General features: G+C 35.8%; 2 protein-coding genes and 1 pseudogene across 2 annotated transcripts; 2 read left to right on the top strand and 1 right to left on the bottom strand.

The window, feature by feature from the left end:
• Positions 1-121: 121 nt before the first annotated feature.
• On the top strand, positions 122-2819 carry LOC114393742. Its single transcript, XM_028355167.1, has 3 exons — positions 122-810; positions 1013-1360; positions 1692-2819. The coding sequence occupies exons 1-3, from the start codon at positions 352-354 to the stop codon at positions 2313-2315; spliced, it is 1431 nt and encodes a 476-aa protein (XP_028210968.1). The 5' UTR covers positions 122-351; the 3' UTR covers positions 2316-2819.
• A 5585-nt stretch (positions 2820-8404) lies between these two features.
• On the top strand, positions 8405-9325 carry LOC114391755 (annotated as a pseudogene).
• A 1779-nt stretch (positions 9326-11104) lies between these two features.
• LOC114393847 lies at positions 11105-14302 on the bottom strand. The gene is made up of 5 exons (XM_028355308.1): positions 13863-14302; positions 13489-13603; positions 12778-13380; positions 12480-12663; positions 11105-11542 (listed from the first exon to the last, which is right to left on the bottom strand). The coding sequence occupies exons 1-5, from the start codon at positions 13937-13939 to the stop codon at positions 11517-11519; spliced, it is 1005 nt and encodes a 334-aa protein (XP_028211109.1). The 5' UTR covers positions 13940-14302; the 3' UTR covers positions 11105-11516.
• Positions 14303-14551: the final 249 nt, after the last annotated feature.

Raw genomic sequence — 14551 nt, 5'->3', positions numbered from 1 at the left:
CATTGTGATCATATTGCTTATTCAATGTGAATTTCTAACTTTAGAAAACGGCTGTCAAATAAATTTAATTTTAATTTTAATTAAAAAAGGGATATAAAGTTTAAGTAGGTGAAATTGTGGTGGTGTGAGAAGCAATCAATCTAGCGCAACAGTTTGTGTAGACCACATTTTACTCTTTACTTGTGTTGTCTCGCGGCAACATCGTTCCGAATCGGTTGCTTATGACACACACACCTCTCTACCCTCTTCTCTCTTTCATTTCCAACAAACCATTTTTCATTTCTTCTACTAAATCCTAATCACTTTGCGTAGTTGTGTTGTGTAGTGTTCCCTTCAACAAAGACACTCACAATGGAGCGGAAGCAAGGATTCTTCTCCGCGCTCAAAGACGAGGTCGTTCGCGGCCTCTCTCCGGCGAGGTCACGCGCCAAGAGCCCCGCCAGGAGCGCGTCGCCCATGTCCTCGCTGCTCCGCCGTCGCAGGAAGCACCACGCGCCGCCGCCGGAGCTCTTCATTGCGAGATCGGGAAGCCTCAGGCCCGCGGAGGCCCTCTCGCCGCTGAAAGAAGGACCCGACGGAACCGACGACGGCGGCCATGACTCCACGCGCGGAGAGGGTAGGTGGGGCCAGTGGATGAAAGGACCACTAGCGAGAGCACCCTCTGTTTCTTCTTCTTCCTCCTCGTCCTCTTGCAACAACAAAAAGTCCGATCTGAGGTTGCTTCTTGGCGTGTTGGGTGCTCCACTCGCCCCCGTCCACGTGTGCACCACGGACCCCTTCCCTCACCTCAGCATCAAAGACATCCCCATTGTTAGTCCCCTCTTCTTGTTAAGTTGTTATATTTACAGATCATATAGAGCTAGGTTCAGAAATTGTTTCATTTCTCTTAATTATTAAGTTATGTTGTCTAAGATCAGTAGATATTATCATTATTATGCCATGTTAAGCATTCTGTTAGATCACATTTGGAAAATGTGTGTGAATGAGTATTATCACTTTTTTGATCTTGTAGGAGACTTCTTCTGCTCAGTACATATTGCAGCAGTACATTGCTGCCAGTGGAGGGCAGAGGCTTCAGAATTCGATTAACAATGCGTATGCCATGGGGAAGGTGAGGATGATAGCCTCTGAATTCGAGACCGCAAACAAGGTCACGCGCAGCCGGAACTCCTCCAAGGCCGCGGAATCTGGTGGGTTTGTCTTGTGGCAGATGAACCCGGACATGTGGTATGTCGAGCTCGCTCTTGGCGGCAGCAAGGTTCACGCCGGTTGCAATGGGAGACTAGTGTGGCGGCACACGCCCTGGCTTGGTGCTCACGCGGCCAAAGGGCCGGTTAGGCCCTTGCGACGTGCCCTTCAGGTGAAGTTACCTGCCTTGTTACATACATGTATGGCTGCCATTGTAATGTATCGTGGTCCTGTTTGGATAAACTTCTCTATAAATAGTTATAGGAGAAGAAAATAAGAGTAAAATGAATTAAACTTCTGCCATAAGCTATATAATCAACTTATTTTATGGGTGAAGGGTGGGGGGAGAGGGTCCAGATTCCAATCTCCCCAATTGACATTTCTAACAAAACTAACAAACTAATATTTAGGGAAGTGTATAACAGTAAACAACTTAGGGAAAAAAGTTTATCTAAACATGACCTAAGCTTATGCTGCATTTCTGACTCCTTTTGTATCTACAGGGTCTTGACCCAAGAACAACTGCAAGCATGTTTATCAATGCAAGATGCATTGGGGAGAAGAAGATAAATGAAGAGGACTGTTTCATCCTCAAGCTTTTTGCAGACCCCTCGACGTTAAAGGCAAGGAGTGAAGGTCCAGCGGAGATCATAAGGCATGTTTTGTTTGGGTACTTTAGCCAGAAAACGGGACTCCTTGTTCACCTGGAGGACTCCCATTTGACACGCATTCAGAACAATGGTGGCGAGGCAGTATATTGGGAGACCACGATAAATTCGTTTCTCGATGATTACAGGCCTGTTGAGGGGATAATGATTGCTCACTCGGGTCGATCAGTGGTGACACTTTTCCGGTTTGGGGAAACAGCAATGAGCCACACTAAAACCAGGATGGAAGAAGCTTGGACGATTGAGGAGGTTGCATTCAATGTCCCCGGCCTTTCTTTGGACTGTTTCATTCCTCCATCTGAGCTTAGGTTTGCTTCTATGAGTGAAGCCTGTGAGCTTCCCCAAGGTCAGAGGGTGAAGACTGCTGTGGCCGCAGCTGCATACCATGCCAAAGTCGCTCAACTACAAAAATCGCATGGTAGCAACACGAATAACATTAACTGGACAGTGGATGTTTAGCTGAGAGGATGTTTGTGGATTAGCGTAGGCGTCTAGTTTTTTATACCTTTGGTGGACTATCTGACAAATTACTGCAGGTAAAATGGTAAGATTGCAGCGGGTTGTCAAGAGTTTTCTGCTGTGGGTCATTGCCTCGTCAAATTTGTAAATAGAAATGATCAGTCATGGATCCTGATAAGTGAATTTCTATACTCTGGGTTTTTGGTGGATGATTATGTTCATCAAGGTTTGTTTTTTCCCACTTGCTTTCCATAAATGTGAAATTGGGAACTTGCTGATCATTTTATAAGCTATAATTCCTGTAGAGTTTTTTTTTTTCCTGTGAAAGCATTAACGATAATGCTCGGAGATCACAGTTATAACCTTGATTTTGTCACTGAAAAGTTTTGGCTTTGAGTTTCAAGGACCAGCACTTTGTCAGATTTAATATTGATGTTATCCTTGGTATCCATGAGGAAAATTCTTCCATCTTTGAAGGAAACTACATAGGATTGAAGAACTCTAGATGTGTGTTTAGTGCTGGTTTTTATTATGAATTGTAAACCAAGTAGCCAGAAGTAGAAGCTAAATTATTCCTAGATGTACGATTTTTATGCTTTTAAGGACGGACGCGCGCGCATATATATATATATATCGACAATTATCACAAGCTTGTATCAATATTTAATTAGAAATATGTCAAGGTTTCTTATATTATTCGACTGCTTCTTTTTATTTGGAAAAGAAAAACTATCATCTTCTCCTTGGATGACATAGTTTTCTCATGCAATTTGGTTTAATGATTAGTCTCGGTCCCTTGTGTGCTGCTAACTATGAAATGTGAATGGATAAGCTTGAGATGTTCACATATCCCTTTCAGGATCTTTGGATTTGGAGATAATTTTTCCTTGGTTTGGGTTGTTTATTCTACATCTTTTCTCACGGAAGCCTTTCGGGAAATCTATATTCTTAAACATGCTTTTTCCTTTTTGGTTGAAATTTATTAGAATTTACCAAATTTTGAGTGCCACCCCATGTTTATTAAGTGATTGGGAATTGGGTTTTAGAAGGGAAGGGAGAGAAAACTTTTCATTTCAAATAAATATGTTCTATTTTGATTTTTCTGAAATAAAAGAAATGAAATGACATATTGACGTAAACTAAAGTCTTAACCTTTTATTTCTATAAATTATAATTCTCTTAATTTAAAAATTAAAAATTCTTTTTTTTTTAAATTTCACACTTAAACAATTTGAAGAGTGTTAAAAAATACTTGTTAACATTTCTCACATTTTAATCCCTCGGAAGACTTTGAAGCCGACAAGGTACGGTAAGATGATTCTATTGGTAATCCGTAACATAAGTTGGTTGAGCTATGCGTGTTGATGGATAGGTTTTTACAAGTAAGCTACCACAAAATCCTCTTTGAGGCACACCTTCTATCCTCCTAAACTTTTTTTTATTAATAAAGGTGCAAAGTCCCTTACTCCAAGCAAAAAGAGTGGTGCATTTACTTTGTCTCCTTTTTCATCCCTTTTTGGATCGTTGCTCGAGCCTTCCAAAACGTTTTATTAATGTTTTCTAGAGCTTCTAAATGCTAGTAACACGCTCTAATCTATTCTCTTTTGATAAAAACTCTTATATGAGGTGAAATTTATGTGAGTCTTGTTAATTGAGAGTCTCATTTTTTATTTGGTGGGCCCTGTTACCAAACTAGCGAGGCTTATATTAATTTTAACTTTTAGTATTAATTTTAACAGATAAAAAGAGTGTGTTAAAAAAGCATTTGTGAGTATATTGCTAATACATTTTATTTAATAAATTCTAATAAATGCTTTTGAATGTAAGTCTTTATCGGTCAATACTAATATTTTATTTCCAGCTTGGCAAAATAACTATTAACTTGGAACAAGTTAGAGTATCTCTAATGCAATTGCTTATTTTGGTTCTTAAAGTTAATCAACAATGTTTAACTTGAGAATACTACTACAAATGACTTTCTGAAAAAACTAGACAAATGAGCTGGAGTTCTTATAGAACAACGATTGCTTGTACAAGAAAAGTGAAAACTAGTGAGTGTTTATAATGACAAGGGTCAATATAAAAGGAAACAATTAAACTATTAAACTAAAGTAGAGAGATACATAAATGCATTAGATTGGAGGAAACATATTACTCAATCCACAGTATAACCAATGTATAGTATTCGAATTTAGAGATCATTCACTATAGTCTCAATGGAAGAAGAAAACAAAAGGAGAAGATAGATAGAGTTGAGAAAGAGAAATTATACGATACACAATGCCTTTTTTTTTCATTGTATTTGAGGGTAGAGAAGAATATTCATTACTGGAAATAAGAGGCGTTAAACAGCGCTGAACTACCAAGATTAATAAGTAATTAAGGAGTTTGACCAAGATTCAAGTTATGAATAATATGCAATGGAGGAAACTAGAGAAGGAGTAGGCTTTGACCCGATGAGGTAAATGTTCCAATGAACGGACTTGGAGAATGTCGTTTGTTTGGTATTGAATCTAATGTTATCCGTAGTAAATTAGTCCAAATTGGTAATAATGTGGACTTTTATCCTTTTTTTAAGGTCATGTGCTGCCTAGAAGTGTTCATTATAGTTTGGTAAATTGACCAGTTTTATTTTAGAAAATAAATGTATCTTTTTTCCTCTTTGAATTACAGATAGGACCAACGGTAGTGTTTGGGTCAAAAGATAGGACTAATTTGTGTAAAACGTACAGATTATTTTTTTAATGCACATTTTTGTTTCAGAGGCCATCAGTATAGTGAGTGTACGATATATGAGCATATATACACAAAATATTTCACACAAAAATTAATGATTATATTTGTGCTTAATAAAAAAAAGAAGCTGATTTCTCTCATTTTAGAATTTAAAAGATAAAAAGATAGAACGTCAACATCAAAGAAACATTGTTCCCTTCTTGTATTTGAATTTCTCTCCATTACTTGAATCATCGTTCATTGCTGCCCACGTACGCGTTTGATAGGAATATAATAATAGAATGCAAACGAAAAAAAGGGTGATAACATCTTTCGGTCGTACAACATGCGTTGAAAAATACACGAGACATAATGGTTTAGAGAACTTTTCCGTTACAAAAAGTCTTTTTGGGTGGACAATCATAACACAAAGAAAGGGAAACTGTTAGAGTGATAATATATTAACACCTTATTGTTATAAATATTAATGCTTATTATTTTCTTTTTATCTCTTTTTTATTCTATCATATTATCTGTTATGTTTACTCTTATCTTTAATGTTTACAGGGGACATTTTTTTTACGGAATGATATTATATTTTTAGGAATTATATTCTCAAGAATCATATGATTAGGAATATTATTTCTAGGTATATTTAAAAATATGTTTGGTTGTATTTTACATATCTAAGATTATTTTTTGAAATACAAAATAATTTAAATAAAAAAATGAAAGTTACAGAATAAGAGAATAATTATTCGTATTTTCATGAAAATATTGTATTCCCATTCCTCTTCATGGGAATAAAACAGAGAAAAACATGTGCCTCATTTATTATGTCGTGTTTGTTGTAAATTGTAATAGTGTCTCGTTTATCTTATCTAGCTCCATTTTGCTACCATGTGTTTGCGGACTTTTTATTTATTTATTATTTTGGGTGTTTTTGAAGAAAAAAAATATCACTTTAGGGGATTTAGAAAACTATTTTTCATACACGAGTGATTCTTACCATGTAAAATTTAGGAGGCACCAATCAAAATCACGTCTCACGTTTTCTTGTACAGGAGGCGCAAAACTAATGAGTTTACTTGTAAATATACCCTCTAGCCTATTTTATTCCAAACTGGTGTACCATGCATAAAATCAATCCAACTGTTATATATAAAGCAGAGTTCATTTTCAGTGTTTTTAAAAACTATCCTTAGAAATATTAGCTCGAAACATAGGATTCAAAGATAAAGTTATTTCTTCTATATTCAGTCAAAACAGACTAATTCCACACTTCACCCTAAAGAGAGAAAAGTGATATATAGTTGAAGCAATTAATTATGACTTATAATTTATAAATCTCACTTCACCAATAACGCTCTTTAAAAGTAAACATTTATTGTTATTTTAACTACAAAGCCACTGCTGACAGCTAATACCGGAAAATTCTAGTCATTGCATTTTTATCGGTAGCAATCAGAAGAACTGCCTTGATGGTTATTTTTTCTTGTAGTGTTTACTCTGAAAAATTTCAGGACTAAAAATCATTCAAGATTATAATATTTTTCATATATACTTAAATTAAGAATAGCTCATAATAACTTATGTAAAATAGTTATTAAACATAGAAATTAATACCTAAATTATATACTTTATAACTAACATATATGCTTCCACTAATCAATATAAGAATGTTTATTCATTTTACGATTTGCTTAACAATTAATTCAGACGAATTTCATAACTAAAATAAAAGAATCAACCTTAACGTAATTCATAATTAACAATAATTCAAATTTAAAATTGAAGTCAAAATCTAAAACAAACAAACAAACAAACAAATAAATAAAGAGAACCCTAACTCTCAGGCAGCTTGTTGATAAATGACGGAGTGAGTTTTTTTTTAGTATAAACATGTAATGTAATACTCAAAGTCAGTGTGTCAACCCGACCCACAATGGATTGTTGTTTCCTAGCTAGGTGGGTTGGGTCAACCTCGCACAAACCTATGATGGATCAGGTTGATCAATGGGTTTTAACTTTTAACCCATTTTGTTGACTCTAGATTTTTTAAGGTCTTGCTAAATAAATCAAGTGAAAAAAAAGAAAACTCTAAAAACACCAGTTAAAAAACATTAAGTACATGATTAACTTAAAAATAAAATAATTAAAGTGCAAGTTTTAAGCACATCATAAAAATGATTTGTTATTAATTTTTATAAAAAAGGATCACATATGTCAGACAAAAAGATAGCTTATCTTGATAAAAAAAAAACCAACATATCTAAAATTATTATAAAGAGAATAATCTCATTTTGTATCTTTTTTGAACATTTTTACTCTCAATTATTATAAACCAATACAACATTATATTTTAACTTCCAGACAACATTATATCTTTCAAAACAAATTACACTAAACTACATGTATAGATAACTTTCAAATTCAAGCATAGAGTGCTTTTTTTTTTGCACTAGTTTAAAATAAAGAAAATCATAAAGTTTGCTTCAAACTTTACTCATTGTTGGGCGAGTCGTGATTAATGATGAGTTTGATCGTGTGGAAGAAAAAAATAACTAAGAAAAAATACTTGAATTAACATGTAGGTATGTATGACCATTGCCTTCAGTTACCATCTTTGCTCCTGATTTCTTTATGTACATTTGCTACACTATGTATATAACTGATTTGATGTTTCTAAAGTTTTATTCATTTGGTTTATTTATTTTCTCTTTGTTAATTTCTCTCTAATGTGAATTTATTATGACTAAGTTACAGTTTCTCAATCTTATATATTCCATTTCCTTCTCTGTAGCAGTTGTGAGTATATTTACCATCAATATATAAATTGTTTAGGGTAGGGCAAAATACAACAGAAAAAAGAGTATTGATAGGTTTGCATTTTGTATATTCGTTAATTTATATACTAATCTTGAGCTGCCATTTGATTGGTTGAGCCGGCATGTGATAGGCAAGCATATCTTGGTGATAAAACAAGATAATATATTTTGAAAGAGATGCCACGAGTTGGAAGCCAGATTTTGCAGTAGTAAACGGTGCAACTATGGAGGGTTTGTTTTTTGGGGGAATACTTGTTTTGATGAACAACTAATTTCTGAAGGGTGTGCTGAAGTTTTGGGTTTGCTGCAGGAGCTTGGCTGAGGTCGTTTTTTGATGAGAAGGGGTGAGAGTTGGTGTTGCTGATATTTGTATTTTGGGGGAAGCAATATTGTTTGATACTGAAGTTTTCTTTAGGAAGGAGTTTTTGAAAGGTCATTTATGAATTATTGGAGACATCTTTTGGTGGAATATCTGAATGTGGTAATAATATAATGCTGGAAAATTTAGGAGGCATAGACGCAACATTAATAATTCATCTTTAACGGTGTGGCTCGCCGCACACAACCAAGTTGGAACACCAATCACCAATCCACTATATCCAGTGCGATATCTCCGACCAAAGCGACGCCGAATCAAAGCTGTCATCTTTGACCGACGTCACTCACGTGTTCTACGTTTGCTGGACCAGAAAACCCACGGAGGCCTAAAACTGCCAAGCCAACGGTGCCATGTTGAGGAACGTTTACGCGCCCTCATCCCAAACGCTCCCAATCTCCGCCACGTGTCACTCCAGACAGGCATTACCTCGGACCCTTCGAACTGTTCGGAAAGATCGAGGTGGCCCATGATCCGCCCTTCACAGAGGACTTGCCACGTCTTGACGCGCCGAATTTCTATTACACACATGAAGACGTCTTGTACGTGGAGGTTCGCAAGAAGGAGGGGTTAATAACGTGGTTCGTTAATCGACCACATTTTATCTTTGGTTTTTCTCCTTATAGCTTGATGAACTTGGTTGGGACCCTTTGTGTTTATCCTGGTATTTGCAAGCATGAGGTTGTTGCCTTGTGGTTTCCTGGAACCAAAGCCACGTGGGAGTGTTATAACACTGCTTAGCATGTGTGGAAGGTTTTGGTGGAGAGGTTTGGGATAAAGGAGTATGGGTTTTTGGAAGGTGAGGATTTGAGGTTGTCGGAGATGATGAAGGATAAGGGTGTAGTGTGGGAAGAGATTGTGAAGGAGAATCAGCTGCTGCACACTAAGCTTGAAGAGGTTGGGGATTGGTGGTTTGCGGATGCTATGTTGGGAATGGAGGCCGTGTTGGATAGCATGAAGAAGGCGAAGAGCATGGGTTTTTTTTGGATTTTAGGAACTCTAAGAAATCGTTTCAGAATTGGATAGATAAGACCCAGGGTTGCAAGCAAGTTGTCAGAGCAAATCTACCTGCACTCCTAAAAATTTTGTAAACTCAACTCGTAAAATCGAATCATAAACTCTCGTAAAAGTTTACTCAATTTAAAAAATATATTAATATTTCTATATATAAAATCATAACGAAATATTGTAAAGAACATGTCGGTAACATATCACTTATCGTCATAATTCATAAAGAGAAAGCAAACTAAATAATCTCAATGGTCTCTCAATTACCATTGAGATTTAATAATATCAAAATTCGTTTTTAGTTTTAAGCTCTCTATTTTCTCTCAACTCTCTCACTTTCTCACTAAACGAAGTTGGCTAAATTTAACAGGCAAACGTAACCTATATTTGAGATTTTAACTTAAGCTTGGTATATGATTTGTATCATGAATTTGCTTTAGTCAAATTGCATTTTCTTCACATGGGGTTGTCTTATAATATTGATTTGGCTTGTTGGTTTGGATATGCCAGTTGAGCTAATTATGGTTCAATTACCTGATCTAGTATCAACAAAGCCTTATCTTAGTAATGTTACTGGATGGAGAAGGCATGAAATTATATAATAGAACAACAATTTTGAATTTAAAATGAGAATTTTATTGAATCCAATAACACCGTTTTAGATATAAATCTGGCTCCTAAGAGAGTTCTTCAATACTCTTTCTCTCTCAGAACTAACTTACATCTTATAAAATTACTACTATTTGCATAGTATAACTTGATAGGGACACAACTCTCCCTTCTCATAATAACTACCTTGCAAAGCAATTCCTTTCTACAATAACTTGTAGCATTTTATTCCTACAAAATAACCATTCTACATAGCAGTTCCTTTCTACACTCTTCTATGTTTTATAGCTCATAACACTAATAGCAATGATAACAGAATGTAATGCCAGTGAAATTCATTCATGCCCTCTTATCTAGCATTGCAATATTTTGCACACATTATTACAGTTTACAATCCATTAATTATGTTAGAATCAAAAGGGGGAGGGGGGATCAAAAGGGAAAAAAATATGTAGCTGCAATTGATGCGAATTCTTGAGTGCATTCACAAAAACATAAACAGAATCAGAATCACAGAGACATACAATGGTCATGTAGTACTACTGCTACATTTCATTTGAGATAGACAAGAAATAAAAAAAAACCTAGTCTCGAACTCTTGGACCATTGCACTCAAACTTCATCATCTCGATCTCGCAAAGGATCCTTTCACCATCACACCCACACGTCGTAGAAGAAACACACACTCCCACATCAAACGCGAAGTGATGAGAGCAGCACGAACAAAATGAAGAGGATTCGAGGAAGAAACTAGAAAGAAAATGAAATAAGCAGCACGAACGAAGTGACAAGAAAGATAGAAAATGAAGTGAACAAAACGATGTCATTTTGATTTTCGCAAACCCACGTACTCGACGCAAACTCGCGAGTCTACATTAACTCACTCGAGTTTGCACAAACTCGACCGAGTCCATTAGCATTTTGATTCTGCACACAATTGAACTCGCAGAGACTCTATGGAATTGTAAATTCGTACGATTCTACCATGGTTGCAAGATCGTGCTGTAAGGGTTTAGAGGGTACTTCTTGCACTTGGAGGTTTGCTTTAGTTTCTTGAATAAAACACGAGAGGAATAGTTAGTTTCCATGTTTTTGTCTGTTGTGTATTGTTCTAATACCATTTCTGTCTCCTGTAGTGGGGAGATCAGGAGATTAGTTTATGTGTGACTTTGTGGTCCATTTATCTAGTCTGTAGCCCCATTTAGCTACCGTATGATCTTGTGTTGCTGTTAAAATATTCCGTGGATAACAAATGAAAAAGAAGAATAATGAATTCATCATATTGAATTTGCTCAAGCTAGACTATCAGCTTTGGTAAAAAAAAAAAAAACTAGCATCAAGAAGACGTGTAATACAAATTACAATATCAAATAGGCTAATCCCCTTTTATCATTCCCATTTTACAATTATATAGTACAACAGAGAGCTCTTCATGGACTATTTTGAAATGGGATGCGAGAAACAGATTGAATAGAGAAAAAAATGAAATGCCTATTGTAGACTCTAACTGTAGTACCAAAGCTTAAGTGAGAACCAGAAAATCCAACCTATCTCTCCTGCTCAAGTGACAATGTGGGACTATATGAACTTGCATCAAAAGCTTGTATGTACCTCGTGATGTCTCTCCAGCTACAAATTGATAAAACGTGTATCTATATCTTCCTTCTACATTGCATGGAATGCAATTAAAGCTGCAGGATACCAATAAGTGTAAGCCACAACATATATCGCATATAACAATAACAGTGATAATGATAATAATAATAATAATAATGCAAGCATGTGAGTTGAGGCATGCATTATATAGTGGGCAGACAAAATTTCAAACAGCTACCAAGAATGGACTAAGATGTAAGCTTAAGGGTGTTCTGAGGGGAAAAATCAGTTGGTAAACACAGCCAAAATAATGCAAGCATGTGGGGCATGTATAGTGTTGGCAGACAAAATTTCAAACAGTTACTACCAAGAATGGACCAGGATATAAGCTTAGGGGAGTTTAGGGAAAAAGAAAATCAGTAGGTAAACAGGGCCAAAATAATGTATGCATGTGAAGTATGAACAATAGTGGCAGACAAAATTTCAAACAGTTACCAAGAATGTACCAGGATGTAAGCTTAAGGGAAAAAGAAAATCAATTGGTAAATACAACCAACTACGAAAATTTATTCGTAAATTATTGAAAAGGGGCAAAAAAGTTACCAAAGCTACACACTTCACATTCACATTACAAACGATTTGTACATAATATTTGGAAGCACCCCATAAAAGAATACCCATTAAAAAATAAAGTTAAATAAAATTCAAAATAACCTGATGTCTACATGTGAAATAAACAAGCAAAGCAACAAAATAATGAAAGAAAAAATAGAAAAGCAGGAGTGACTTCTGCAAACAAAGGGTACAATTTTTTTTGGGGGGGGGGGGGACTTTAGGATGGGGAGAAGCAAAAGCAAAAGCAAAGCGTCAGCAAGAAGGCAGTACAAATTATTGAAATAATAAAAAGAGTAACAAATTCCTCAATTTCTATAATAGTAAGAAGTTATTCATTAGAAATTCCACTGCATGCAAGTACGTACAATGTATGTAGGAATACAGTATAGTATACATACAATCATAACAACAGCTTACCAATGAAACAAAGGAGAACAACAATCCAAACAACTATTCGAACAGACTGACTGTATTGCATTTGGTATTGAGATCTTTGAAGCTGTCTCCAAATAGCACCATGCCATCCATATAGTTGCTTGTCATAGGATTCATCACAACTATCAAGGCCACTCTTACTTCTTTCACAGCGTGCATTGTTGCCCTGTTTTCAATAAAAGAAAAAAAAATACATATCAGTAATTCAACAAATGTATTAAAAATCACTCAAGCAAGTCACCATTATGAGAGAGACAACAAGTGCAGATTAAAAACATACCCTATTCAATCCAGCTGTTGGAAGTAGTTCACCATCAGTTTCTTTATGATGATCCGCTGCTTTCAGCTTTCTATAACCATTCCTAGGCCACTTCAACTTAGAGACGGATTCCATGGATCTAAGAAATCCTGATAAACTTGGTACCTTGTGCATTGGACCAGAAGAACCACTTGAGGAACTCCACTGCTGTGCATCATCATGAACTGAAATTTTATAAAAACCAATATCAGCACTAGCACTGGCTGCCCGACGATGCCCATGTGATATATCCTCCTTTGAGTCGCCCCACACAGATGAAACATGAAAATCCTTCAAACAATCACTGGCTGAAACGTTTTCACTTAACCGTGGATCTTCAATGTTCCTGTTGTTAGCTGCTGGCATTCCTGAAAGAAACAAAGCAAGTTCATCCTGTTCTCCTTCATCTAAACGCAACCAAGGCAGAGACGCCTTGCCTCCAGGAACAACTGATTCACTCAACGAATGCTCAACTTTCATTATATTATCCTCAATTGCAGTGATAAAATCTCGGTGCCTATTTCTCGCTTCCTCACTTGAGCTTTTGACATAACTTGACCTCACCGCCCGTGCAAATTCCTCTAACTGCATTGCCAACCAAAGATGCAATCATATCCCCATTTGAACAACAAAATATGTCAAGTGAACTAGCTATTTCTGTAGCATATATTTACCAGTAGTAGTAGGAATTACCTGCCATTTGGCAGTGCTAAGTGCAGTGCGTAGATCTCTGCACAATTCATCAGAGTTCCACATGCTGGATGCATCTTTTGTTGCATGTAACCATGTCCTATATGTAGATTCCATCCTAGTAAAACACAATTATAACAAATCAACAGCAAGAAATTATATGATTGAGCACACAAATAAACTTAAAAACTTGAAGCTTCTCAATTCTTTGCATTCAATATTCAATAGAGTAGAAAAAAGGAGAAAATTTAGTAAGTTCAACTTCTATTCCTAAATTCCCTCTTCAGAACCAAATAAATTGCAAATAACATAAACGCATAAAGCTAATTGGAACGAAAATCGAAGAAAGCTAATGATAAATACGCAAACGTATATACCTGTCTGCAGATTCCTGAACTTCTTCGGCAGCGTTAAAGAAAGGATCCTTTTCCCACCGGTCAAAACTCGAAGCCATGAATATATATGCTTAACTTCAAATTTCGAATAATAATCGCAATAATTGAGAAAATTAATGAACTCGATGAATAAAACCCTAACTAAGGAAATCTCTGAAACAACCACCAATTAATAAAATTGGTTTAAGCTTCGAGCATGGGACGTAAAATTAAACGCAGAAAAGAAAGGGAAAAAACGAGGGATCCTTGAGAGCAGTTCTGATTAGTTGTACGAGAATGAAGCGGAACCAAAATGTAAATAGGAAAGAGGTTGTTCTTGTCTTGTGAGTCTGTGACCTTCGTTTATTGTTTTTTTATTTCCGCCAATTTTATTTTCTTGGGGTGCAGTCAACGAGATTTTCTCATGGTCACATGTGGATAAGGAAGAGGAGTGGAACGCGTAATAATTGTAATAATCTTCAAAACGTTGCTGGTCAATCAAGTACTGCCTCTTCCTGCTTCCTTTTGCACTCTCTATTTTACTACCAAACAACTTGTGGAAGGTTCCTTTGAGCAATTGATCAAAATATTATCTCATGTTTGACTTTGATTTAATTATTATGAAGGATTTTTTTTTAAAGGAATTATTAATAAGGATTGTTTGTGTTAATAGTAATTTGATGGATTAACAA

The sequence above is a fragment of the Glycine soja genome, chromosome 17, assembly GCF_004193775.1.
Source record: "Glycine soja cultivar W05 chromosome 17, ASM419377v2, whole genome shotgun sequence".
Lineage (NCBI taxonomy): Eukaryota > Viridiplantae > Streptophyta > Magnoliopsida > Fabales > Fabaceae > Glycine > Glycine soja.
This window is presented reverse-complemented; position numbering and strand designations above follow the sequence as displayed.